At 42.1% G+C, this 27,978-nt stretch overlaps 6 protein-coding genes across 6 annotated transcripts; 4 read left to right on the forward strand and 2 right to left on the reverse strand.

Moving 5' to 3' along the window:
- Nucleotides 1-828: 828 nt before the first annotated feature.
- On the reverse strand, nucleotides 829-8,624 carry PEX2_027660 (Beige/BEACH domain protein; the record flags this gene model as incomplete). Its single annotated transcript, XM_016740041.1, has 6 exons — nucleotides 829-858; nucleotides 913-1,290; nucleotides 1,339-5,147; nucleotides 5,212-5,662; nucleotides 5,716-6,077; nucleotides 6,134-8,624. The coding sequence occupies 6 exons, from the start codon at nucleotides 8,622-8,624 to the stop codon at nucleotides 829-831; spliced, it is 7,521 nt and encodes a 2,506-aa protein (XP_016593557.1).
- Nucleotides 8,625-9,666: 1,042 nt separating this feature from the next.
- PEX2_027670 (S8 family peptidase) lies at nucleotides 9,667-11,274 on the forward strand (the record flags this gene model as incomplete). The annotated part of the gene is made up of 3 exons (XM_016740042.1): nucleotides 9,667-10,035; nucleotides 10,101-11,027; nucleotides 11,080-11,274. The coding sequence occupies 3 exons, from the start codon at nucleotides 9,667-9,669 to the stop codon at nucleotides 11,272-11,274; spliced, it is 1,491 nt and encodes a 496-aa protein (XP_016593558.1).
- A 1,066-nt stretch (nucleotides 11,275-12,340) lies between these two features.
- PEX2_027680 (uncharacterized protein) lies at nucleotides 12,341-13,929 on the forward strand (the record flags this gene model as incomplete). Its single annotated transcript, XM_016740043.1, has 2 exons — nucleotides 12,341-12,813; nucleotides 12,864-13,929. 2 exons carry the CDS (start codon nucleotides 12,341-12,343, stop codon nucleotides 13,927-13,929), a joined length of 1,539 nt encoding a protein of 512 aa, XP_016593559.1.
- Nucleotides 13,930-14,218: 289 nt separating this feature from the next.
- On the reverse strand, nucleotides 14,219-15,992 carry PEX2_027690 (uncharacterized protein; the record flags this gene model as incomplete). The annotated part of the gene is made up of 4 exons (XM_016740044.1): nucleotides 14,219-14,573; nucleotides 15,157-15,661; nucleotides 15,727-15,853; nucleotides 15,927-15,992. The coding sequence occupies 4 exons, from the start codon at nucleotides 15,990-15,992 to the stop codon at nucleotides 14,219-14,221; spliced, it is 1,053 nt and encodes a 350-aa protein (XP_016593560.1).
- Nucleotides 15,993-17,025: 1,033 nt separating this feature from the next.
- PEX2_027700 (uncharacterized protein) lies at nucleotides 17,026-17,547 on the forward strand (the record flags this gene model as incomplete). The annotated part of the gene is made up of 4 exons (XM_016740045.1): nucleotides 17,026-17,092; nucleotides 17,145-17,252; nucleotides 17,308-17,394; nucleotides 17,453-17,547. 4 exons carry the CDS (start codon nucleotides 17,026-17,028, stop codon nucleotides 17,545-17,547), a joined length of 357 nt encoding a protein of 118 aa, XP_016593561.1.
- A 626-nt stretch (nucleotides 17,548-18,173) lies between these two features.
- Nucleotides 18,174-18,810, forward strand: PEX2_027710 (uncharacterized protein; the record flags this gene model as incomplete). Its single annotated transcript, XM_016740046.1, has 2 exons — nucleotides 18,174-18,695; nucleotides 18,757-18,810. 2 exons carry the CDS (start codon nucleotides 18,174-18,176, stop codon nucleotides 18,808-18,810), a joined length of 576 nt encoding a protein of 191 aa, XP_016593562.1.
- Between the last annotated feature and the right edge of the window lie 9,168 nt (nucleotides 18,811-27,978).

The following is a 27,978-nucleotide window of genomic DNA, read 5'->3' on the forward strand; positions in this document are numbered from 1 at the left end:
GGGTTCTTTACTGTTCTTCTTCGATCTTTGCGGTCTTTATATGCTCTAATTGATCAATTTCAATATGACTTCATATCTAGTTTGCTTGAACAGATGTGCTACAATCCCAAATCCGGCGCAGAGTGCTCCGCCTTCCCCCAACCGCCGGAGGATGGTAGACCGGACAACGGCCCACTACTGCATCGGTCTTTGTAATTCTCACCGGGAGCCCGGATAAATACATATCGACGGCTAGTTATGGAGAAATATGGTTTCCGAACACCTTGGCTAGAGACCGTACGGAGTAATCATTTTCGTGGAGGAGGTTGCTTGAAAGGGGAGCCACAACCACCACAGCCTATTAACAATGCATATATATATATCTATCTATATATGTCTCTCTCATTTCGCCTAGATACCTACAGCTTGTTCTACTAGGGAGGTTTTCTACATCATCTTCCGTGTCATTTCATCAATCGAACATTCTTCCGTTTGTGTAGTTGCCCATTTCCACGTTCGGTACCTGATTTAGTCCATGGGCTCGACCGCCGGGTGGCCACCAGTTATACATGTTTGATTGTGGAAATATACTCGAGGATTTTCACGATCGAAGGTTGGGCGTACTACCCAAGTGCAGCTTATACCTCACCCGCAGAAGCATCTTATAGGAGGAATCCATGGGACCAAGATCAATTTTACTCTAAGAATAGCAAGAGGCAAGAGGCGCAGTGTATAGTAGAAAGGAAAGGGAAAGAGGTTGAATGCCAGAACTTGTCTGGTAAATATGCTTTTTGGCTATGAACATGAGATCAAGGAGAAATAGAGCGTGTTTGAATAACATCGAGAAAATCAGCGACGCTGGATGCAGTTCCATTCATACTACCGTCATGTTAGCTTCGTCAATGGAATGTAAATCGGCGTAATAAAACTCACCACTCGGCCAGCCTCGTCCCCCGTATAGACCACGTGGGGGAGAGCCAAAATACAACTGATACCGGCGCTGATATTGGCACCATTGTCGCGACTGCTGTCGGTATGATGCAGCTGTCGGATCAACTCTAGCTCAAAGCGGCCTCCGCGAATATTCTTGCTCCAGATGTTGACCACACCACGAGTATGGCCTGTCAACAACAATTCACGCTCCAGCCATTCATTCTGCACTCCTTCGTAGAAGACGCAGGACAAGACGCGATCGTCGGCTGACTCGCAGACTGCTTGATCAACCAGCAGTACGCCATTGAGGGTATATAACGTCAAGCGATTGCCGCGACAAACCATAATATCCCCAGAGACATCGTTGATTCGAGCACACTAATTTGTCAGTAAAGGATAGCGGGTGGTAGAAAAAGGGAAACATACATCGACGGCACCGTCGCCGGGAAGGGGTCGCACAAAGGATCGCCGATTGAGATCCCATAGCATGACTTGTCCGTCATTGGAGGCGGAGAGTAAAGCACTGAAGGAGCGAGACACTGCGAGGACAGTGACTGGGGCTCGGTGTCCAAATAGCGATCCAATGGGCTGCAAATCAACAGACTTGGAAGTTGCAGTGACCGTCCATAATGAGATGGTACAGTCCGTACCGCAGGTGACCAGGGTGCGGGAATCCGCAAAGCTGGCATGAGACAATTGACCAACATGAAGGTGCTCAAAGTGGCCCAGGAGCTTGCGGGTATCGGCGGCGTAGAAACGAACACTACCATCGAAGAATCCCCATTCCATGTAGTAATCATATGCCGGCGGCACGTTAAGCCTCAGGGCTGCGGTACACAACAAACGGTCTTGTTTCATCGATAGGGTGGCTACTCGTTCCTCAATATCAAGAAGAGACAACGGCATTTGGGTCAGGGATTCTGCAAGAGTATCCAGCCGGGGTATGCGGTGCCGTTGGTCTTCCCTCTGGGCATGAGGCCGTTGGAAGATTTGGTGAGGAGTTTGCCCGAAGTTGTGAATAATGCCGATGGTGGCTAACCGCTCCATTGGGTCGTCAATGGCATCTAAGTCTTTGGCGCCTTTGTATGAGAGGTGATGGAAGACATTGACAGACTCGACAGCTGCCTCGCCCTTTTGTTTGCTGCCGAAAACGAGATCAATCCAGCGATGTAGGTTCTCCGACACATATGGGCTCTCAAGTGCCTCCCGGTGCTTCGCAATGAAGATCTTGGGATCGCCTTTTGCCCAAGGTGGCAACTCAACCGAGTCAATGGCTGTGGTCATGTTTTGGAGAAGACCGAAGTCATAATGGTTGGAGTTCAAAAGGAATTCCGGAAGATAGAAGAACTCAGGGGTAAGTTCTCTAACGTCGGTCATGTTTCCTCGCGATGCTGACTCCCATGCCTTGCGGATTGAATAGAAGAGGCGATCGGCATGATCAAAGGAGCCGCCCTGGAGTAAAAGATATGACTTGACGAATGGTTGCAGCCGAATGAGGTAAGAGCTGACAATCATTGCAGAAGAGTAATGTGTTCCATAATGGAAAGGGGGAGAATTATCGTCGCCCATCTCAGCAAAAGCGTTGTATCGCTCACGGAAGCCCATTTCTCGTTCTAGTGTTTGACAACCCATAGGCTTGGATAGGTCCCGGAATGTGGCCGGGTTGCCAAGATCGAGTTCCTCGCTCGTATAGTCTGCCAGAACCCATGGGAAAACAGGGTATTGAGTCAAGTCATTAAACGTACGCCCAGCAAAGGTGTTGATCAACATCAGATAATGGAAGTTGGAAATTTCGCCCTTAACCCATTTTCGTGTTGCTGGGTTTGCTGGAAGGTGACCGAAGACACTAGCAAATTTAGAGCCGAGGGTCTGTGGTGCATCGTCTTGACTGCGAAGGGTTTCAAATCGCCAGATGTCTTCTGGTCGCGAGTGCCCGGTGCTTCCGGTGACCTGTGGTGCTTTGATAGCCAGTTGGTTGCACAGATCGTCTCGAGCTCGAGCCGAGAGCAATGTCAACAAATAGCTGGTACCATCTGTGAAGAATATCTCAAGAGCAACATCGCGGAACAGGAACCGGCGCTTGGAAACGCTGACCAAATCAGACCATTTCCAACTCCTTGTCTCATGCTCCTGGGAGCGGGGGTCATTTGATTCGCGACCAGAAATCATGCGCACATAGGGATCTCGTTCCTCATTGGGGGCTTGCCAGACGTTCACAATCTCGCCGTCTGCTCTTTGGAAGAAGTTGTCCAGGATATAGATGCAGTCCTTGCCGAGAATTGAGATACCTTCCACTGCTTCTAGACCAATGATTCGAGACAGGTTACACACGCTTTGAACCTGATCGCCACGTTGAAGAGATCGCATCACCTTCCGGTTTCTATCTTCATAGTCTTCGAGCTCGATTTTAGGGTCGTCAATCAGCTCAAAATTATCCTCCATAAGGCTCCGGTTGTCAGCATCGCCGTTCGGCGACTCGCTTCCCCCATTCTCAGGGTCCCCTGGAAGAGGCGCCGTCAAAGTCTCACCCTCCGAGAGTGCACGTATGCGAGTGTCAATTTTAATTGCAGGGGGCTCGGAAGCTTTACGCTTAGGCTGATAGTCCTGTCGATCACCCGACTCATCTGGAACCAGACGTAGTCGCATACGGCTGCGGCCTTCTGTCTGGTCTAGCCACCATCTCCGCTCCCTTTCTTCTGCGAGAAGGCCACCTGGTCGTCGCAAGTCGAGAAGTAAGTCCGAGAAAGCTGACCACATGAAAGTAGAGCTATCCTGAAGATCTTGCAAGAATCGTTGAGACTTCAAAAACTCGGATGCTGCAATGTTTGAGATCCAATGTGGCAAAGTAGCCTCGTGCTTTCGCGTCATGTCTCCATCGAATTTCTCGATCTGAGCCCATTGTCTGAGTTTGTCTTTACGTTTCGATACTCGAGACCTGACAGACTCTTCGATGCTTGCATTCTCCTCGTGGACGAATGTGTCCCACAATCGAGAGAATACACCGAAGAACAAGGAATCCAGATCATCGCGCTGGTCATCGATCCATTGCAGGAAAGATTCGTCGTCCATTCCCGAAAGAGCGTCGAAGCCATCAGCCAACCGACGCTGAAGAGAGACAGATCCATGGCTGAGAAGTGTGGTTATCTCATCCGGCGCCTGTACCAGTATGATCCTCCATAGGCGGGTAGCAGCTGAGCGGACATCACCATTTGTGCTGATTAGTTTGGTGTACAGCAGGTAGCATAGCAGGTGTAAATGTTTTGATTGAGTCTCAGCCGCCGAGAGAAGAACCACCTGCCAGTAGTTCAATCTGTCTAGCAATGTCACGGTTTCAGTGTCATCTGCTTCTGACAACTGAAATAAGATAACTTTGTACAAAGTCGAGCGAATCGTTGCGGTAGCCTGGCTACATAGACGGATGCTTTTCAACTGAGATATGTCCGGGCGCTGGAGATACTCCAAAATTGTACCAATGAATTCGAGTGTGGATGATGGCCCGTTAATGAACCAGCCCTCGTAAACCGCCTCCGTCAAATGCGTCGCGAAGCGCCCGAGGTTCGTAAGTGTCCGTGTTTCATGAAGTAGACCTGGTCGAACCGAAGGAAGATCGTGCAATGTCGAAAGCACACAACCAAAAACCCAGGAATTGAAGTACGCCTGGTGTTCTAGGAAGCCGGGCGGGGTCTTCAGGTAGAGACCAAGGCCCGAAAAGTCTTTGCGCCCTAAAAGCTGATCCTCGAAGACAGCCAGTACAAGCCTGAAGACTGCCTTGACGATGGGATGATCAGTGGCAGCTTTGTTTCCAACAAAGGTTGGGTTCATGAACCGCCGAATCTGAGCAGAAGAGGGCTGGTTCTTAGATTTATCGGGAGAGACCAAAATAAATGATGAGCCACGTCGCAAAGAACCAGTGCTTTCATCAGGACTGCCCATGGAGTCAACCATGGTTGTCTGCAAAGCTGTCGGTGCATTAATAGTACTCGAGCGCGGTCGTAGTACCAGGTTACTGTCATCGAAACTGAGTCCGCTGTGTCGGAAATTCAGTTCTGCGTTGGGGCTGACGGTATCAGCACCGACAACAACGGGATAGACCACAGAAAGTAGCCCCTGCACGTAAGTAGATTGTGCAGTGAAATCTTGGAAGCTTGGTGACCTGGCGCGTGCTTCTTCTAAAAATTGAACAACCAAATTGATAAGAGCAAACCCATGGATATTCTGGTCTAAGCGAGTAGCATCTAACAGTAGAAAACGGTGTCAGTCGGAAATACCAAACCATGGTCATGAGTGGTGAAAGCCTACCAGGGAGCTTGAGAGAGTTCATTTTCGGGGTTTCGCATTTGGAGGCACGCTCTTCCAGAGAGGCTGGAGTGCCTTCTTGTGCATCACTTGCCATGGCCAAATTGCGGACCCCGCTCTTCAACATATTCGTAATAACGGGCAGCATATCTGGGAAGACGACCTTCACATCGCCTTCGATCAAGAAAGCTTTAAGCAGCTCGGACGGGTCAAGGGCTTTGTTGAGATCCAGTAAAGCATGATCAACGCCGAAAAGGATAGAAAGGCAAATAGGCCACAATGCGGGAACATCCCACCATTTCTTCAGGCGGTGTTCTAGAATGATGTATCCACCACTCTTCTCCGCGAACTTCTTGCTGTATCCACTGCCAATGACCACGACTAAGCGGGCCAAGATCTTTGTTGCAAGTACCACAACCTCGGGCTCATCCTCGCACATGAGATAAAGTAGCCACTACACAGATGGTCAAACAAAACTCTCTCCAAGGCAAATGATCATCCACATACCTTGTTTGTGACGGCCTTGGCAAATTTTCTCAACGGCGTAGGGTCATGTGGATTACACAACACGGAAGAGTACAGCCGTAACATTTCAATACCCAAAGTCACGCTAGGAAGATACTTGATTTCTGGTTTCGCCGACGCAGGTCTGGGCGATATAGCCACATACCGAAGGCTCTTCTTTCTTTGAAGGTTTGTCTGAGTCTTGGGCTTATGGAGTGCATATGTGATCGACAAAGCTAGTGATCGAAGAAGGTCGGGAGAAGGACTGCTTTCCATCAACGAGCGGAATGCCGATAAGCAAGGTTGGAGAGACTCTTCGGTCAGCTCTCCACCCTTCAAAGTTTCCAGTAGCTTTTTGTTGACACCTGGTTTGGTCAGCTTGAATGATAGGAATGGAAGGGTCATGAGGAAGCACACTTACGCATACGACCAAGACGTCTGGCGTTGAATCGGCGATAGTTGCTATCAGCGGCAAATGTCCGGAATTGAGAGTAATACAACCCAATCACCTGAGATTCTCCGAGTCGCCAGACGTCCATGTCCACGAGTAGAACACGGTAGGCGAGCGGGTTCGTGATGATGGAATGAGTAGGGGTTTCGAAGTCATAGCCAACAAATCCGAGAGTCAAACGTAGGAGATCAAGCATCAAAGAAGCCAGCTCCTCGGGGTCGGTGCTAACCACAGGGATTTTAAATGCTGTCGGGGAATTGCCCATGTGGAATCCAAGCTTCTCCCGCAATAAGGCAGCAAGAATACCATAGCCATTCTCTCTTTCCATGGCCTCGCTGTTTCTCCAGTTGTCCTGCACTGCTTCGTAGAGAGCCTCCACGGCCATGCGAGTGCTTTCCGCGGTCCTGGCCGCCTTGATCAAGCTTAGATGGACCGCGGCGCAGCCACCTATACACCAACTAGCATCATCCATCGCCCTAGGCACAGCAACGACAGGATCACCTGTCAGGATGCCGACCCCTTGAGGCTGTGTTAAGCCGTCATTGATAGCTGGAGTAGCGCCGTTGACAGCAATGGCATTGCCCCCCGACTTTGTTAGCTGTTGCAGACTCTTTGCTGCCTGCCGTGAGAGAGATTTAATCAACTGTGATTCGTCGACATTATTGCTATCATCATCATCAAGAACAGCGACAGATGAGACATTAATCAAAATTGAGCTTTCACGAATCAATGTACTCGCCCGTCTACGGATGGCAGTGACAATGTCCGAGGCTTCCTCTTTGCCTGGGTGAAGATGTTCATTCCGCAGGTTGAGAGTCGCAGAGGCCTTGTAAGTCTGGAAGGAGCCTAAGCAATCCTGGAAATTCCCATAATACCGAGGCCCAAGGTTGTAGAAAACCGCTACCATGTCGTCGCTGTAAGCCTCGTCGAAAAGCATTCCATTGGCAAGAGACCATCGTGAAGTGGACACGCCTTTTCCGAGACGCATTGCCAGGTCTTGAGGGGTGCCAAAGAATGCCTGCACGCGAGATGGCTTGCTTGGATGATGGCTTATAGGAACGGATGGGTATTCTATCTTCAGTTGTTCAACAAACTCACCGTCTATAAAAAGAGATGCGCGAGAGGAGGACATTGGCTTTGGTCTCTTTTGAACAACACAAATATGGTACCAGCGATTTGTCTCGAATTTTGCCGACTTGAACCGGACACTAGGACGGGAACCTCGAATTGAAGTTTGAAGAATAAAGTTCCGTGTATTCTTTTCAAGATAGGCAAGAATGAAACATGTTTGGCTTGCATCGAATGCTCCAAAGATAGTGGTATGCGTGTTGGAATCGAACTCGTCGAAACGAGCCCAGGCTGCAAGAGTGTAGCCGGAAGAATTGATAGGAGGGAATGGTCGACCGAGCGTTGCAAACTCGACTGAACAGTATCCATGGCGGGACATGTCGAATTGTATTGACGGAGGCTCCTTGGAGGATTTTAGAGCAGACAGTAGGACTTTTAGAACTTGCGGGTTTTGATGCGCTCCGCGGTATAAGGCGACAGCATCATCCAAGCTACTCATGCCCTGGACGCTGAGAAATTGGGCGAGAACTTGGTAAATTGCTTTCTCCCTGTCTGACCGTGCACCATCGAACAAGAGGGGTAAAATTGAGGTGAGCATATCAGTGGCATGTAGGGCTACGACGTTCCTCCGAGACTGCGAGGCCAATTGGCAGAGACAAGCGGGCAAGGCGAGGCGTAAAATGTCATATCCAGATGACAAAGAGGAGTGCATCAACCACACACGAAGGAATGGTCCAAGTAGTTCCGGCACTTCCACTGTCTCAGCTGATCCAATGCAATGATCCACGGCATCCTGGACGTCTTTTGGAGACGGAGAGTCCTCATTTTTGGGAAATTTGGTGCTCAGTGTTACAAAAATACCCGACATTGTCTCCTGGCATAGAGCTGCGGCCAAAATGGCGCCATAGAGATGTTGCGCGTCACCCTCAGTTGTGTCTATCTTCTTGACCAGCGCAGTCAAAATTCGCTCCAGTGCAGAAATACCTCCCCCTACTATCTTCCGACCAAAATATCGCTTGTTGCCAAAATGATCCTTCAGGCCCTCTGCCAATACACCGAGGACATCTTTGAAGATACCCAATAGGCCTTTTCGTTCCTCCTTAGAGTTGTGTACCGGATCGTAGAGCTCAGCTACCTGGTCCGCCAACGCCAGCAGCGTTTGAAAGCCCTGGAGATGTCGGAATGCGTCTTTGGCGGTGCGTGGACGTGCATCATCTATGAAGGTGTGGCGGAGGCGGAGGAGAGATTCGATTGTTGACTGAGCCTGGGACAGAGTGATCGCGGTGCCTGCACCGACGCTCTTGAGCTGGTCAATGGTTGGGGCTAGCTCTTCGGCCAATCGTTCGGTCGATCCGGAGGGGGAGGGAGGGTGGAGGGGAGCCGGCGGAGCCATAGCCAAATCTTATCCACGTCCGCTCCGATGGCGTATGACCATCAGAGACCGTGAATGTTCAATGGCGGGTACAACGGTCTGCATTGGTGTGTGACAGTGCTAGTGCCAAGATAGGGAGCCTAGCGGTTAGGAGAATTTGCAGCACTCGTCATCCGCAGAACCCCATGTCAAATATTCAGCCACCTCTGTAATTCGCTATCGGGGGAGGGGAAAGTTGGATATCAGGTGACCAAGTTGTCCTTTGGGCGAGGGGGGCTGGACACAGCCCTGTTGTGGTATTGTAAGAACAATACACTTGAAAATTACGGGCGATAACTGATAGGGCATGATAAGCGCGATAAGACGCAGCTCTTAGCAATGTGGAGAAGCTTGGAAGTGATCCTATGATTGTCCTATGATGTGATGGGCTTCTCCGCAGATTGGCAAAGTTGTATCCAATAATGGCACTCTCATGCAAGACAAGGGGGACTGGACCAATTTCTGAGTCACCCGAGCACAAAGCACGCGACTTCGGAGGATGAGTTGCCTTGGAGACTCTGGGCCGTGCGAGGGGGGTTGCCTATAGCCTATGGCAAGACAAGACTGCCAGGTACCCGGGGGGAAGGTGACCACCTGCACCACTTTGCTATAGGTACTTTTTTTTTAACTTATTATTCATGCCTGGGAGATATCCAAACAACTTACTCCGTAGATCATACTTCATCTGATGATAAGTCTAATAGATATGCCACAGTCAAGTGGATGCTCCAGATTGTCATTGGGGTCCCCGAGACCAAGTTGACCATACCATACCGTATCGGGTACCCCATTCTCAAACAGTTCTCCACTGGATCGACATCGACAGGTCATCCGCCGGCGTAACCGTATGTAATACCCGCTTGCATCATCGATCCCCCGTCTCCTCCCTAGATAAGCTGCCCTTCTCCTCATCTTTCCCCTTCTCCTCTTCATCCAACTTATCCTTCACTCATCCTTTACAACCTACAATTATCGTTTACTTCACCGTTTCTTCTGCCGTGTTTACTTTTCCACTTTGCCCAGTATGAAAGGCTTCCTCAGCCTAACAGTGATCCCGTTGTTGGTAGCTGCCTCGCCTGTGTCAGTAGGCTCCATCCACAATGAGGCAGCTCCTATCCTCTCCTCCATGACCTCCCGAGATATCCCGGATTCCTACATCATTGTATTCAAGAAGCATGTTGATGAGAGCTCTGCTTCCGCTCACCAGACCTGGGTGCAGGAGGTGCACACCGCTCATACCGGTCGGATGGAGTTGAAGAAGCGCTCCCTGTTCGACTTTGACTTTGAGGCTTTCATGGGCCTGAAGCACACTTTCCAAATTGCTGGATCACTCACAGGATATGCTGGTCACTTCCACGAGGATGTCATCGAGCAGATTCGCCGTCACCCTGATGTGAGTAATCCCATTCCCTCCTTGCGGAAGTTACCGAGGTCGGCGGCTAATGTGACTCAAAACAGGTTGAATACATCGAGAAGGACTCTGAGGTCCGTACTATGACCGATGGTACTGTTGAGAAGAACGCCCCTTGGGGTCTTGCCCGTATCTCTCACCGTGAAAGTCTCTCCTTCGGCAACTTCAACAAGTATTTGTATGCTGAGGAGGGTGGTGAGGGTGTCGATGCCTACGTTATTGATACTGGTACCAACACCAAGCACGTTGACTTCGAGGGCCGTGCTACATGGGGCAAGACCATCCCCCAGGGTGATGCCGACGAGGATGGAAACGGTCACGGAACTCACTGCTCTGGCACTATTGCCGGCAAGAAGTTCGGTGTTGCCAAGAAGGCCAACGTCTACGCTGTCAAGGTTCTTCGCTCTAACGGCTCGGGTACTATGTCCGATGTCGTCAAGGGTGTTGAATGGGCGGCCGAGGCTCACATCAAGAAGAGCAAGAAGGGCGACAAGAAGTTCAAGGGTAGCGTTGCCAACATGTCTCTCGGTGGTGGTAGCTCCCGCACCTTGGATCTTGCTGTGAATGCCGCTGTTGACGCTGGTATTCACTTCGCTGTCGCTGCCGGCAATGACAACGCTGACGCTTGCAACTACTCCCCTGCTGCTGCCGAGAAGGCCGTCACCGTTGGCGCCTCCACCCTGACTGACTCGCGTGCTTACTTCTCCAACTACGGCAAGTGCACTGATATCTTTGCTCCCGGTCTGAACATCCTCTCCACCTGGGTTGGTAGCGAGCATGCCACCAACACCATTTCTGGCACCTCCATGGCCTCCCCTCACATCGCCGGTTTGTTGGCCTACTACGTCTCCCTGGCACCCGCCAAGGACTCTGCCTATGCCGTCGCCGATGTTACCCCTAAGCAGCTCAAGGCCGCTCTTATCAACGTCGCCACTCAGGGCGCACTTACTGACATTCCCTCCGACACCCCCAACGTAAGTTTTCCCCCCAATCTAAATGACATGGATCAAGCTGACTTTATCTTAGCTTCTTGCCTGGAACGGTGGTGGTTCCGCCAATTACACTCAGATCCTTGCCGGAGGTGGTTACAAGGCTGGTGTCGCGGCTAAGGAGCCCACTGTCGATGAGCGCATTGGCAGCATCATCGATAAGGCTGAGAAGGCCTTCCACAAGGAGCTCGGCGCTATCTACAGCGAGATCAAGGATGCTGTCTCTGCATAGATAGAAGGTTGCTAGGGTTATGTCAGTGACAAACCCAACAATCGGGCATATGGATGGATGGATTAACACAGGCGCACATCGTATTTTCTTTGGTTTTATTTCGGTCTTTTGGATTCTCCAGCACGAATCCGCGGGTCTATCCCGCCATTACACTCCTATACACAGATTGTTTTTACTATTTTGTTATCTCGTTGCTTCACGTAGCATATTTGTCTACAATCATACATGGATAAGTTCGGACTGATTTAGAATACGTTTTGATTTATCAAACAAATGATTTCCCCGACATTGCATACTAGAAAATAGGTAAAAAGGGATTCACTATAGGTCTAGTCGTACAATCAACATTATCTCTACGACACGTCCTTGATTCGACCCACGTCGGTCTGTTGTCAGTGCGCTCTTCTCCTAGAATCCCAACACACGAGTCAACGAGCTTCGCTGTCAACTGCTCATTGGTCATGGAGCGCTCCAAGCTACCCACGACATAGTCGACATGCTCCTCAATACTAGTATACAACTAAAAAAAATTAAACAAGCGTGTAATGAAGAAACACTCTTAGTGCATGGCCCTCTGTTACATGAGAGACAAGAAGGATACCTCGTGCCTTGCTTTATTCTATAGGCCCAGCATTTGTGAGTTCCAGTTACCTAGTTCAAGGTACAGCGTGAGTATGTGATTTCAATACTCAATGTCAACAGTAACTAGGCCACCTCCACTAGGTGATCAGGTTATACCTAGCTTCTAACAGGAGCTTACATATATTTTACATAGCTCATAGCAACGTAGTTTTCAAGACCGTAAAAATGCAGTTTTTCAAATTCCCGGAAATCGACATACAGCCTCGAAGTACTGTAAAGTTTTACTAGTAGCTAAGGGCCCAAGAAAATAGAACAAACTGGTGACTGTGTATCCAGTTGGAATCTATCGTGTTTACTCAAAATGGTCTAGTGGTTAAACACGCTGTATTTTTTCCCTCACCTCACATATTACATAGTGCCATCTTACACAGCCTTGATCCTTTTCTTCGGCCAGCCTAAGAAAGATCACACGCCTGAATAGACCATGTCATTGCTCAGTCTCCTTCTTGAGATACAGCTCGAGGTATTATCGTACTGTTCGATTGACGATATATCCTTTCTCTCAATCTCATGCCGCACTCTTCAGACCGTGTGCGATTTGGAAAACCGGGAAAAGTTTCATGAAATTATCATACACTGTGACGATGAGAGTAGAAATGCGGCATTTGACTTGTTGATGGCTATTTTGAAACAACCATACCTGGGTCATTATGTACGCCATATCGAGTGTCGCGACCCAATATCCATTCTTGAGATCTACCCACAGAGAGATCACCAACGCGAATTGGGCGACAACGATTTGAGTCTTTTGCGAGATGCAGTTGGAAATGCGGGGTTCACGGGCTCTAAGCAGGACCAGGTGCTGAACATGCTCATGCAGCAAACTGCAGCGAATACCATACGCAAGGAGGGAGAAAAAGAAGAACAATACGATGATGAGTATGATGATGATGAGAGGTAAAAGTGCCCCAGGATGTTGTTTCTAGGGATGTTCTAACTCAATGTAGAGAGGCTAGAGAGTGGAAAGCCCGCGGTAGTTTCACCTCGCAAGCTTTGACGGCTCTACTCATTACTGTGTCTCCAAATTTGATGTATCTGGCCACTATAGATCCCAAAGGCGGCCGCTATGATTTACCCACCGAATGGCCGCTCCACGAGCTCCTCTATCAAACAAATTCCGATGCTAAAAACAAACCATTCCTACGCAATCTTCGCAAAGTACACATCATTAGAGAGGGTGATCATAAGTGGGACAACCAACGCCTCAATAATCTTGTGGTTAATGACCTCATCTCTGATACGACATGCTTTATACGCTGTTTTCGTTTGTTTGATACGTTCCTGTCTATCGAATGTATCAGAACCGAGGGTATGTTCGAAATATGGGACATGTGGCCGACCATCAGTGAACAATCTGCAATTGTTACCCGATCTAATGTGAGCAAATTCTCATTGCCTTCCTCCTCAGTCAGTTCCACAAATCTCGCGGTGATGATATCGGCATGCAAGGTTCTCCGGGAATTCCAATATTCCCATGGCGGACGGAGCAATCAAAGAGGACACATTTCTTTCAACATCAAGACGTTCATTAAAGCAATATGTCCACACAAAAATACACTAGAGGTTTTAAATCTTGATGTTGACTATGCATGCAACTCTTCACTTTGCTTGCTAGAAGAAGGCAGACTGTCACTAGATGTGACACCCGGTGGTCCACTTGAACCCCTTGATCCAGACGGGTTCGAACCAACTCTTACATTTCTCCAATCGATTTGGAAAAATAGTGGGTCACTAAAGGACTTTGTGGCACTGAAACGATTGGGCATGGGGATTCAAACTCTATTGTACTTTGCTAAAGGTGTCCATGAAGGTATCGGCGAAAAGAATGGAAAGGCCGTGCTTGCAGAATGTCTACCGGATAACCTGAGTTTTCTGTGTATTCATGGATATGAAAGAGGCAAGAACAGCGAGTGGGACACACAGATAGACGCGTTAAAAGCTTTTCATGCTTCGGGGTCATCCAACTTAATAGAGATCAGTGGCATCGATGAGCAGATTCCCAACTCTCCTTAAGAAATCTGAATACAAAAGGCGTCTATAAGTTATATAGTCTTCCATCCTTTCCGGTGTCCTTATACCTCCATCCGCTTTAAGTCGACCCTTGGACGTTATCGTCTCCTACAACTTAAATCTTTCAACCCTTGTCTTTGTATCTAACCTCCTTTATAGAACCTATGCCTATATATCTGGCTTAAGCTAATATCACCAATACTAGGCTGATCCTACTCTTTGCGAGGAAACTCGAGCTAGACCGTACTGACTCTATAGGGGTAGAAAATATTTATCCTATTTCTTAGTCCCTTTACTCCTGATAGAACAAAAAGATTTTACCCTCGGCTTCAATGCCAGCGACTAGCGCGGTTATGAACTCGGCCCCGGAAACGGGACGTAAGAGGGCCGGGATTATAGCGAGGAGTGCACATGTTACTGGTCCTGTTAGGTGGATGATTGTGCCTAGGTGTGTGTCGTCATATTCGTGGATGTGTGAGGCGATTCCGTTGAAGAGTGCCGCGTGCATGGCGTCGGTGGAAATGTTTGTACCGAGGAGGTGTGAAATAGGTGGTGCTGAGAAGGGAGATGGGCGTTGCGGGCTGTGGTTGTTGCGGTGTGTTTGCTTCCGCCTGCTATGCACCCGACTATGTTGTAGAAGCTTCTCACTGTGGGGTGGGTTATTTCTTCAGGGAGGTCGGAGTAGGATAGAGAGACTGTCCAGTCGGCCAGGGTTTGGGTTGCCATCTTAGGGTTGGTGGTTTGTTGCTGTTTTGATGCAAGATTTATGAGTTTGCAGTCGGGTTTAGTGAGTAGGTAAATATAGCTGTGATATTGAGATGGGTTGCAGGTCCGATATAGGAGCCATACATAAATGTATACTTTGGGGTTAAAGTGGGGGACAGTGTGGGGGGAGGAGAGTCCACTATTGCTCGGCAATGAGCATTTATGGGTTAAGTGAACGCAATGATACAGAGTCAGGGCTGATGTGGCTCAAAGTCGGATTGAGATTCAAAAATGAACATTAGAATTTGATTTCATTTCGCTAAAATATCTGTGCAACATTAGGAAATTGCATGTTATCATAAAACCATAAGACCCATAATGCTTGAAAATGATCCCGCTAAACGCCTATCGTATGAAAGATCAAAAGGGTACGCCGAGAATGCTGAATATGCTTGGGGAAGCAGACATGAATTGGCTCATCATGCAGCAACTCCCCAGACGAGAGACGGCGAAAATCCGTCTTACACCTTCTTCGTCTCGGTGGAACCATCGTCTGCCGATTCATCCTCGTCCTCCTCCATATCGCTGCCGCTAGACTGGCCCATGTCGAGTTCGTCGTCAGAGTCGCTGCCACCGAAAACATCGCTGTCGACATCGCTATCGGCCCAGAAGTCATGATCTTCCTTTTCCACCGGCTCGCGGACGGGAGTATCGTGTGTGGGCATCTCGAAACCGGCAGGAATATCGAGCTTCGACTTCTCGACATCGGCCTTAACAAGCTGGCGGTAGACTTCGGGTTCATTGCGGAACAGGACGGCAGCATCGACGTTCGCGGGGGAGGAAGGCTCGGCATCGTCAAGCAGAGAGATAATGGAGATAAGAACCGATTCAACGCGCTGCGCGGGGGACCAGCGCTCCGACGCAAGTTCGCCGGACATTTCGTCTTCGCCGGGCGCGTGAAGGATGGAGATGCATAGTTTGCCGTTGGTGTAAATGTTTGGGTGGTGGAGGGGTTGCAGGAAACGGAACTCTAATCACAATAAAAATCTCGTCAGTCACATTGAAGACGACAAGGAGGAGATGAAGATGCCATACTTGGTGGAGCATAGGGGTAGTTGGATGGGAACGTCATTGAGGCCTTAAAGTAGCCGCCGTAGTACATGGAGTCTGGGTTGATCACGATCAGGGCGACATCCCAGTTGAAGATGTCGTCATCGTGCAACTATACAAAATATGTCAGTCAACTGCAAGTCTACAAGTGCCAAAGACTCTCAGTAATAGGACAGTGGAAATACCTGGACGTGAACCCACTTCTCTTTGAGAAGGCCCTTGAATTCGTTCATCAAGATGCGCTCCGCCATCGCGATCAGGAATGGAAATTTGAAGACGTTTGATCTGGGAAGACGTCGATCGCGGAGGGATCTGCGCTTATATATGTAGGGGGTCGTGAGGCAGCACTGGTTGCCTATGCAATTCAATGTTGGAAGGTAAATTAGTAATTGAAAGACCCGTCCGTTGTTAGGCGATGATGTCGGAATCACGGGAGGGGCGAGACCTACTATGCCTATTGGGATCAACGGGTGCCTGAATTTTCGGTGGCGACCCTGACTAAGAGGGCGTCCACGGATGCCCGGCAGTGCGCCACCTCAGATTCTGCCTAAAGGTTTACATTTTGTACCTATTCTCTATAAAATATCAAAGGTCAAATTCTTTATGCTTGAATTCTAGGTACTCAATATATAAAGTTTACATTATTTAAATCAACAATGCATAATTTGTTTTCAGTTCAATCTTCGATCGTTCTTCGATCGTTCTTCAATTGTTCTTCGATTTGAGGAGTATACTTCAATCATGCATTTTACGGCCAACCCTTACTTATTCTATCCCTATCACCAATAAATGGACAAAAGTCCTTCAAAAAGGATAAAAGAAACCATTTTAAAAAGAAATGCAAAAATAAATGTAAAAGACATAAAAAATGACAACCCTAGAGAATCTTAAAATCAACCTTTCGGGAAATGAATCAGATTACATACTAAACTACATCGTTATGGATATAGGCGTATAAGTACTATTCTTTATATTGAACTCTTTGTTTGATTCGTGCGATATGTACTCTTGTAATTTGTACTCGCGGCACTGATGTGATCAAGTTACCACCGGGCTGCCCTTGCAGGTGACCTCCCAAGGTTGCAATATTTGTAATATTTTATTGTATTTGTACCTAATACTCGAATGAATCCTCGGCGCTTTTGATACATGTAAGGACTCATCGAGATGTCGCATAACAGATTCATTCAATCGTTCACTCAGATTCCCAAGGATATCTTTCGCGTGAACTCAGGCATCTCCATCCGACTCCGGGCTTGGCCAGGTCCAACGCGACCACACGGCATGTTCGACCTCCTTACAACAGCAGGAAAAGTGCAACCGAAGGCTCTCGACCCAGCTTCTTATGAATGTATGTTGATGGTAGTCAAAATCATTCCGCCTATGCCACTAATATATCTCAGTCCCTAATGGTGCTTCCATGCGCCCCAACTCGAGGACACAGCAGAAGCTCGTTCGCACTGTCAAACCCTGGGATGGTTCCACCATTTACATATATGCTATTATGGCTGGTTTGTTCCTTTAAGCCCTTGGAGGTTTTCTTCTATATTGACTGAAGGTATACAGGGACCCTTCTCCCTGAGGATCTCATTCTTGTGCACGAATTTCGCGACCATTACTCGCTACAAGCCCGAAAAGAGATGACAGTAGAAGGTACTAGTAGTATGGTCCTCTAATACAAATTAAAACACTAGCTCACAATAATATAAAGAACTGAATGCGAAAATCGAAGCTTTTCTGATCACGAAGGGGGAGCGATTCACCAAGGACCAATGGTTGCAGCGATACCCTCAGGCTACCGAGTAACTTCTTCCCAAGCAAGATATTACACATTAGGGATATGATCACTAACATGACATTGGACACATATTTTTCTCCCCTTTCAACATTCAGTAACTTGGTATCTGAGAAATAAAGCCTTATCAGTTCACCTAGACATCCTCCACGTATCATACTATATCAACCTGCAGCCCAAACTACAGAACTAAGCGCTGTGCTTAAGACCCTATTCAAAACGACAATGAAAACAATGGAAAACATATTCAGTGGCCAAGATAGAAATTATGCAGTAGCTTAGTCTCCCTTTACCTAGGCAGATTATCAAGTGGAGAACATTGAAGTAAAACGGTGGATGCGGTGCCCGTTTGGGTTGCCGCAACGCCATTTCCGTTTTGGGGCTGCGCCGCAGGTTGTGGCAAACACATCCTTACGTCAACCGACTCAATCTATAACTATACTAACTAATGTTAGAAAGTGCCGCAATTGTCGCTCATCGCCGAGGTCTGCTGCTGTAGACGCGTTCGGTTTCAAACTGTGTGTGTATATATAACTTCAACTTTCTCCCTCGTCCAATGTCTAATTCCATACTCAAGCCAGCCACATCAAAATACTGACAATTATCTTCTAATATTGTACTGATTAATCCGACAATCATGGAAAACCTTCCTGCCACTGCGAAGACACACATTGTCCCTGCTGCCCAAGGCTACGCATTCGAGGTTACGAAAGGCGAGCGGTTCCGCATTGTTGACTTTATGGCTTGGGTCAACGAGCCGGGCCTGAAGAAGCATGTCCGGATATCTTACACCCAGTTCCGACTGCAGGGTGTCAGTCCTGACATTGGGGAGCATCTCCGCACCAACCACGATGCTCCGGCTTTGACTATTACCGCCGACACCTGCAAAGTCCACGATATGACATTCATGCCCTGCTTCCCGGAGGTCTATGCTGAATGTGGTCTTGAAGGTCATCGTTCCTGCACGATGAACATAACTGAAGCCATGGAGCCATATGGTATTACCTCACGACTCGAGCTTCCTGACCCGTTCAACATTTTCATGAACTCGCCCAATTACACCCTGAAGCCTATCAGCAACAGTAAGCCCGGAGACTATATCGAGATGGAGGCTCTGAAGGACCTGGTTATCGGCGTCTCATGCTGTCCTTATGATCTCGTGAGTCTTCTTCGATTAACCAAGCATGAAGCTCAAGTATACCAACCTTTTGATTTTCTAGGGAACCTACAATGGAGATGAGATAACCCCCATCGCAGTCATTACGGGATTATAGTGAGTATCGTGAAGAGTTCTAGGCTTTTAGTTGAGCTATTCTGAGATACCACGTTGGGGTTTAGTGGTTCATTTATGAGGGGAGAGGCCTGAGCCCCACGAAGCGGCGGCACCCGATCGATAAAACCGTGAGGGCCTAAAATTCAATTCCGAAGTAATACATGTTATGGAATAAGCCTGGTTGTGGTAAAGATGCTTGTATTGCTATGGAATTACTGCGTAGGATAAGCTACGCTGCTTAATAATACATCCGTCATCCATCCCCTGAGGGCCAGGCCCTCACAACTGCCCCCTTTGAAAGTGTGCTGCCGCCCTCGGCAGCAGGAGATGATACGCCTAGAAATCCATTGCCAGCTAGTTGGTAGAGAGGGGAGTCTGCGGTGGAGGCCGTATTAAGGTAGTAATTGCCCCTACTTCCGCCTTAATTACCTTATCCTTTATAGTTTCAATATATCGGTTAACAAGTATAAGGCCCTCTGTAAAAGCAGTGGTATCACGAACAGCGTTTAGGGAAGCTCCGAGCCCTTCCTATATCGCGCGTACTACGCGCGGGTCCCCTTTAATAAAGTAGGCGCGGAAGTCGATTAGTCTAGCGTGGTTAAGGGAAGTAATATATATAAGATTTATACTAGTACTAATATATTACTATAGTACTTTGATAGCTAATAGTAAAGATATAATTGGTCTAATAAGATTAGGGGCCCTATCGATCTAGCTAATCTAGAAGCAGAGGTCTGTATTTTATAGTAGTCTAGAGTAGGGTTTTATGATAGTAACCTATCCCTAAGAAGGTATATATATATTAGATATAATACTCTCCTCTCTAGTCCTTTTATAGTAGGCGTATTATTATTAATAAGCGGTAGGGTTACCGAATAAGTTAAGGATCTTATATATATCTTCCTATAAGATAAGCTTAATCTTAGCTATGTCCTATACTAAGGGGTCTTAGTTTAGGAATAGTCTTCTATAGATAAAAGCCTTACTATTAAAGCTTAACTCTAGAATAGTCTACTAGGTCTAGTTATATAGTTTATTATTAGGGAAGGTAATAGAGGGGAAGTTATTAACTACGTTATAGATATATTTATAGAAGCTATTAAGATCTTATAGGCGGGTATATACTAGGTCTTACTTTACCTTAGTCTAGTAGATTAATATATATACTATTAGATTATTATTTATAATAAATTAGTATACTATCTTATTTTAGCTATAGCTAATAGTAGTTATATAGACTAGGTTAACCGGCCTATTTATACTAGGTTTTAGGTAGGTAGTAGAATTAAAAGTATAGAGTACTAGCTTAGTTAAAGAATCCTCTATACTTACCTAGATAGCTTTAGGTAGGGCTAAAGTAGCGCTAATATAGAACTCTGAAACGCTTAAATAGTACTTCCTACTAATAAGGTAGGATATAGGGTTCTAGCTACTATAAAGGATATAAAATACCTTATAAATAGGGAATTATAGGAGACTATTAGTCTAGATAATTATTAGGGAGTCTAGGGGAGTACGCGAAGTATAGATATCTCTATATTAGTTAAAGTTAGCTTAGAATTATAAGCTCTGTTAGTATAGTATTATAGTATATAGGTAATAGAAAACTCCTTTATCGGTTAGATAAATATAGGATAAGGCTAGATATATTTCTTATTTAATATTATCCTAATAATTATAAATAGAAAAGTAGAAGACTACCTATATTAATACTATTTTTATATCGATCTTCCTATTAGTTAATAGGTCTAGTCTCTTTCTATTATATTATCTATTAGTTAGATAAGATATATTAGATCTATCCTAATATAGGGTATATAGGGTAGAGTTATTATAGAACTAGTAAATAGCGAGTATAAAGGATTATTTAGTATAGGTTATAAACTGTGTGATATTAGTCTTTAGTATACTAGGTAGCTTAGGCTTTAGGTTATCTATAGTCTAGCTACTATCTAGTAGGGTAAGTATTATAGTAAGTAAGCCTAAGTTATTATTATTAGCTATATTATTTATAAGTAAACTACTATAGTCCTTAATTAGCCTAGATTTATTATTAGTATTAGTTATTATATTCCTATTAGAGTCTATTATAGCGAGACTATAAGTATATTTATATCTTTATATTTAATATAGGTAGCCTTAATAAGATTCCCTCGCTAAGCTTAAAAAGGTCTAAGCTAAGGTTAGCTTCTATAGTATTTAGGGAGGTATAGGGGGCTAGTTAATAGGTTAATTAGCTATATTAAAGGTAGATTTAGATAAAAAAAATAATAAAATAGTAGTAGTTCTGATAAAGAACTAAGAGATATAGATAGAAAGATAGAAGAAGAGTAGATAAAGTATAAGGAAAAAGAGTAGTAAAAAAAATATAAAAATAAATAAATAAAGTATAGGTATTAAATAAAGGGTATATTAAATATAAACGCTAATATAAATAAGCCCGCTTTAGATATATAATTAATTTATAGACTCCTATATATAATATAGGATATCTTAGAGGTATTCTAGGACCTTTTTTTCTACTCCTACTAGGTTATCTTTATCTAGCTACTTTAGATATTTATTCCCTACTCTAGACTACTAGACTAAGTACTACTTTTATTAATCCTATCTATAGCCTCTATATTATATATCTAGGACTACGTCTATATTTATATAGTCTGTGTTTTCTAGGAAGTATAGGTTAAATATAGAGGGAGGTTTAGCTAAAGAGATATTACCTTCTTAAGGGGTATATTCTAGATATTATAAAGATACTACTAGGTAAGCCCTAGTAAGCTTTAGCGGTATCTATAAGCGATATATTAAGCGTCTGATATATTTAATAATATAGTACTTAATATATTACTAGGTAAGTTTCCTTATAATATTATATAATAGCTATATATAACCTAGCTTAGTCCCCTACGCTAGGTATAAGTATACTAAGTTATTTTTCTAGAAAAAGATAGGCTTATAATAGCTATTATATTACTTCTTTATTACTATAGCTATATACTTAGTATATTTATTAGTATCCTATTAGTTCGCTTAAAGAGATCTAATAAAAGCCTAATAGAGGAGGTTCTATAGTATATACAGATTAATACTAAATATAAGCTTATATAGTAAGTTATTAGTAGATATATTAACTAAGGTATTTAGTAAGGCTTATATTAGTATAAGACCTTTATCCTAATCCGTTTTTTAGTAGATATTCTACTAGTAGTATAGCTAGATCTCGCTTATTTAGTTTAAATATTCTGATTAGCTGTCTGCCTATAGATTATATACCGCTATATATAGGAGCTTAGTATATAGGGTAGTAAATATACCCTTCTAAAAACCTTAAATAAAGTGCTTATCCTAGTTAGAGATCTATATAATAGGGATCCCCTAGTCGCCTTTCTAGAGGTTATAGAGGACTATAATAGCCTATTCTTTACTACTCTAGGTTTTCTTCTTAGATATTAAGCTAATATATTTTATAGACTTATATATATAGATTACTATTATATTAAACCCCTTTTTTATATATAGTAGGCTAGTAATAAAGTTAATTATTAGTATATAAAATAGGATTAGCGGTATAAGAATTAGCTAAAGTAACCTATATAGTTTATAATAATATATTATATTTTTCTTATACTTATTATATTAGTTAATATATATCTAGAGCTTCTTTACTCCCTTATATATAATAAAGCCTTATATCTTCTATTAAGTATAATAGAAGTTAAGGTATCTATTACTATATACTATTTTAAAGATCTTATCTTTAATTATATTAGGAATATATAGCTAATAGTCGCTATTAGCCTATATTAAGTATAGTAAGCTATTATTAGTCTTATAGGGCAGATATAGCTTAATAGGGTTAGGGTCCTATATTATCCTCTAGAGCTTATTAAGGATAAGGCTCTATTTAAGGTCCTCCTTATAAGCTATTTATATACACTATTTAAAGTTATTAGAGAGCTATATATAGGATATAAGGAAAGTATAGGCCTTATTAGGAATATCCTATATAGATACTACGCCTAATAACGCTAGGTTAGATACCGAGCTGATAGGCTTAGCTATATTAGATATAGGGTTAGTGTATAAGGCTTCTAGGTTATTATTATTATAGGGCTAGGCCTTATCTACTACTAATAGATAGGAGAGAGCGTCTATGATATAGTTTAACTTACCTACTTTATAATAAACTTATAAATAAAACTATTAGAGGTACTAAGATACTTATATTAGATATAGGTTTAATTAATCTAGTAATATAGATACTAAGGAGATAGTAAGATTAATCATCGCGATATAGTTAGTATAGGCGACTAATATTAAGTTATCTAGAGCTATCTTAATTATATATCGGATTTTATATATAACCTAGATAATATAAGAGACTTTTAATTCTGTTACCTAATATTATTTCTTAGCTAGGGTTAGTAGATAACTTAGGAATATAATTAGTTCTACTATAGTTAATAGTAGGGTTATCTTTAGGTTTATATATATATAGTTATACTTTATATAGAATACTATAGCTCTATAACCACCCTCCTAGGATATATTAATATTAAAATATAATCACTATATCTAGTCTTAATATGCTAGCTACTAGGGATCCTAGAAGACTATTTAAATAGTATTAAAGGAGGCTAGTTTATATTCTATTAGATATATATATTATATATAAGTAGACTACTCTTAATATAGATATCCCTTAACTAGGCTTCTATATAGGAGCTTAGTCTTATAGATCTATAGCAGCTTAGACTTCTTTATATAGAATAGGATATATTAGTATAATATACTAGTTATACTAAGGTACGTTTCTAGCTAATATAGTATATATAGGAATTCTAGGCTAGTAATAGCTTTAATCTTATCTTTAGGTATAGTTATACCTAATATATCTACCTATTAGCCTAATAATAAGACTTTAGGAAAAGTGATATACGCTTTCTTAGGCTCTAGGGATATTAAATACTTCTTAAGTATACCTAAGACTAAAGACAAATATTTAATATAAAAGTAGAATATATCTAATACTATAATAATATTATTAAGGTATACCTAATAGAAGTCTATAAACTCTTTTAGAAGTAAGTCTATCTAATACTAGATATATAGTACGCTGTTATAAAAGCCTATAATAGCTATATAGAATATCTCCTAGCCCTAGTATAAGATAATATATATATAATCATAGTAGTTATATTAGATATACTACTAGTAAAAGAATTTTACTATATCTAATATAGAGATATATAGCTTACCCTAAGTTAGGAAGAGGATATTATCTATTATAAGGATAGGATAAATATTATATTAGATAACTTTATTTAATAGATAGAGGTCGATAATAGTATAGCCCTTTTATTTAGGTTTATACCCTAGGTACTAAATAACGCGCTAGATAATAAAGATAGGGAAGCCTATAGCTATATACTTAGTTATATAGCTTATTTTTCCTTAGTTATATAGAGGCTAAAATATCTTATTAATTATAGTATAGTCCTTTAGGCCAACTAGGTAGATTTTAGATTTTAGGAGTTTAGATTCCTAGCTAGGGACTAATAGAATAGTTATCTACTAACCTTTAGGAATATTAATTATAGTAGGTTAATCGCCTTAGATATTATATAATATTAGAAGTTTAGTTAGTTACTAAGCTTAGGAAGGTAGTAAGCCGGCCTATAATATAATTCTATTAGGTAGCTAAATACTATTATCCTATATATAATATAGGCCTTTATTAGGTAGGTTAGTGTTAGGATCTAGATCTACTTTAGTAGTAGAATAGCTAAGCTTTACAACTACTAGTTTTATAGCGTAAGCTATAAGTATATCTACCTTATATAGGGTACTAATATAATCCTACCGATAAAGGGAGATTAGGTTAGTAGTATTATTAATAGCTTAGACCTAGGTAAAGTTAGCTTTAACTAAATAAGAGTAGAATATAACTTAGTAATAATAACCTTTGAATATATAATCCTAATTATTAGGTAGTATTACCTATATATATATTAGTATATATATAATAGAGTATAGGGGAATAATAATATACTTAGCTATATAGACTATATACTAGGCTATATAGTAGGGCTTAGTATATATAGAAATCGGAATCTCTAGGCCTATATATAATAGGATCTTAACTATCTTTATATTAAAGTCTAACCGGAAGCCTTTATAACCTATAATATCTATTCCGATTAAGAGTTTTACTTTTAGGTTTTTAACTAAATAAGCCTTAATATAAATATAGGCTGTATTATCCGCGCTATAGAAGAAGGTATTAAATGAGATATATATAGATAATAAATAGTAAGATCTAATCTTAGTAATAGGTACTAGTATATACTTTTATAGTAAGAGTCCTAGTGACTTTATAAGGTCTATATTAATAATAGTTATAATATACTTAGTATTAAGGTATATAATAAGTAGCTTATATTAATTAGTTAATCTAATAATAGTTGATATATATCGCTATAACTTATAAGCTATACCTAGCTAAGTAGCTTATACCTAATCTAATTTAATTATTAGTAAGTCTAGGGGTAGGGTATCCGTTTTAGTACCCTCTTACTAGGATATATAATATATAATAGTGGTATTATTAACTATAGCTACTATATATCTTAAAGTATAGTCCTTTAGGTATATATATAGCTTATTATTAGATAGGAAGGCGATAGAATAGTATAGGTAGGTAGTAGTAAGTATAGGATCCTCTATTACTAAGTAATATAGTTAGTTATAATTATCCTTATTATCCTAAAAAGGGGGGGCCTACTAATACGCTTAAGGATCCTCCTTAAGGTATTCTATATAGCTATTATATTCCTTATCTATGTAATATATATTAGTATAGGGGTTATAGATATATTAACTATTATAGAATATTAGTAAGTTTTTATTAAGGGGAGTAACTTCCTATAGCTCTGCCTAGTATACCGCGGTTAACCGAGTATATAACTACTACGCTGTGTAGCCTATATTAAAGTAACTAGCTTAGTTCTATAGCTTATTAGAGAGTAAGAGCTAATTAGCTTAGTTAGTCTAGCCCTATAGCTATTACTAATATAGCTAGTAGGATCCCTATAGAAAGTAAGGCTATTATTAAGGTAGTATATAAGATATATACTAAGCCTAGGTTTAGGGAATATTTAATAGTAGTTAGTAGGTATTCCTAAGGAACTACTACTATTATTATTATTACGCGTTAGGAATTAGATTCTATATAAGCTAGCGATTATTAGTTTATATATCCTACAGTTAGAAGGGTAGCTAGTATACTTATTATCTGCGATTGTAACTATAGGTATAACCTATATTATAAGGATTATATTAGGGCTAATATTACTAACCTTAGTAATAAACTAATTAGGGCTATATTTAACACTATATTAGTTAGGTGTGTTATAATATCTTATACTACTATTTATAATATAAATCTAGGTCCGCTATAAATTATAAGATTATAGTAGCTAGGGTTAGTTCTTATATATTATACTAGAGCGCTAGTTTAAGATATATCTATATTAGATAGAGTACTATTATAGTACCTATTATCTTAGCTACCTAAGTATCTTATAATATATTTTAGGCCTATTTAGTAATACTATATCCTATATATATATCCTTCTAAGAGTAGACTAATAATAGCGCTATTACTTTAATAATTACCTCTATAGCGTATAGCTTAAATTATCTTTTTAGTATAGCGAACTAGCCTAGCTATAGAGAGTAGATACTTAAATCCTATCTCTCTTTATTTAATAGCTCTATATTATACTATTATACTACTACCTCTTATAGGTATAATAATAGGTTTATATAGACTATTTCTTTAGATTTTAATAGGATTAATACCTTTAGCTAGTTAATAAATATATAAATATTTATATAGTATATAGTTCCCTAAAGAGTATAAATATATATATCTAATATAGGGTTAGGTATAAAGTAGCCTATATTATCTATCTTCTAGTACGTGATACTATATAGTATATCCTATCTATCTTAGCCTAATAGCCTATAAATATTATTATAACGCGCTGTAATAACTTTATTAACTATTACTTAAATATTATTAGCCTTATATATATAGGCTTAGGTAAGTATATTATTAAAGATCTTATATAGCTTAGCCCTTAATAAGGTAATATTAGATAAAGGTCCCTATAAGATATCCTATTATATACCCTATATTAGTACTAGTAGGGTAGCAAGCTAAGGGAGGGTATATTCTAATTTATCTAGTAGGACCTTATTAGAGAGGTTACTTAAGCCCTTAAGTAGGTTTATAAAAAGGGAAAAGGTTCCTAGTATTAGAGTAATAGGACTTATATATAGCTAGTATTCCTACTAATATAGTTATACCTAGTATAATTTAGGTTCCCTTAGATACTATATCTAATACTACTCTTTAGGAGGCTATACTCAGTAAGACCCTAAGGGCTCTCCTAGATACTATATCTAGCGAGGCTTATTTTAATATTAATAGTACTATATAAGGATCTTTAAGATAAGCTTCTAAAACTCCTATATAGCCTATCCTAGCTCCTTTTATAATAACTAATCGGCTAGGTATAAGTTTTCCTTCGGAAGATAGGGTATTTTATAGGTATCTATAATAAAGAGGATATTATCTATAAGCTTAGGAGTCCAGAGCTCTTAGTATAAATTTTTTAGGTTATTAAAGTATATAAGTAGCTAATACCTAAGGAAGATATAGCTCTTAAGCTACTTCTTAGTAAGTAATATCGGATATTACCCTAACGTAATAAGTATAGATAAATATTACCCTAATATAATAACTATATATCCTCTAGGATAAAGAGAGCGAGAGGTAATAGATAGGCGATACTAGGTTAGAATAAGCTCCTAGGTTAAGTAACCGGATGGTTAGGGGAAGAGCGACAGTCTAGGGAAAGAGTAAGTCCCTACAGTCAGATAACTAAGCTCGCGATCCCCGCGTGTAGAGGAAATAACTGCGCGCGAGCGATAGGCCCGCGGTTTGTTATAACGTAGGTAGTGTAAGACACAACCGTATATAATCCGGAGCGCTCGCTAGAGCGCCGTTACGTTTGACGCAACCCGAAAAAAATTTCGGTGAAAACGACAGAGGGTTAAGGGGGGAGGGCGTAGGTGATCTGAACCCTTTAGCCGCTGGTAA

This window comes from Penicillium expansum (genome assembly GCF_000769745.1).
Source record: "Penicillium expansum strain MD-8 chromosome Unknown contig72, whole genome shotgun sequence".
Classification (NCBI taxonomy): domain Eukaryota; kingdom Fungi; phylum Ascomycota; class Eurotiomycetes; order Eurotiales; family Aspergillaceae; genus Penicillium; species Penicillium expansum.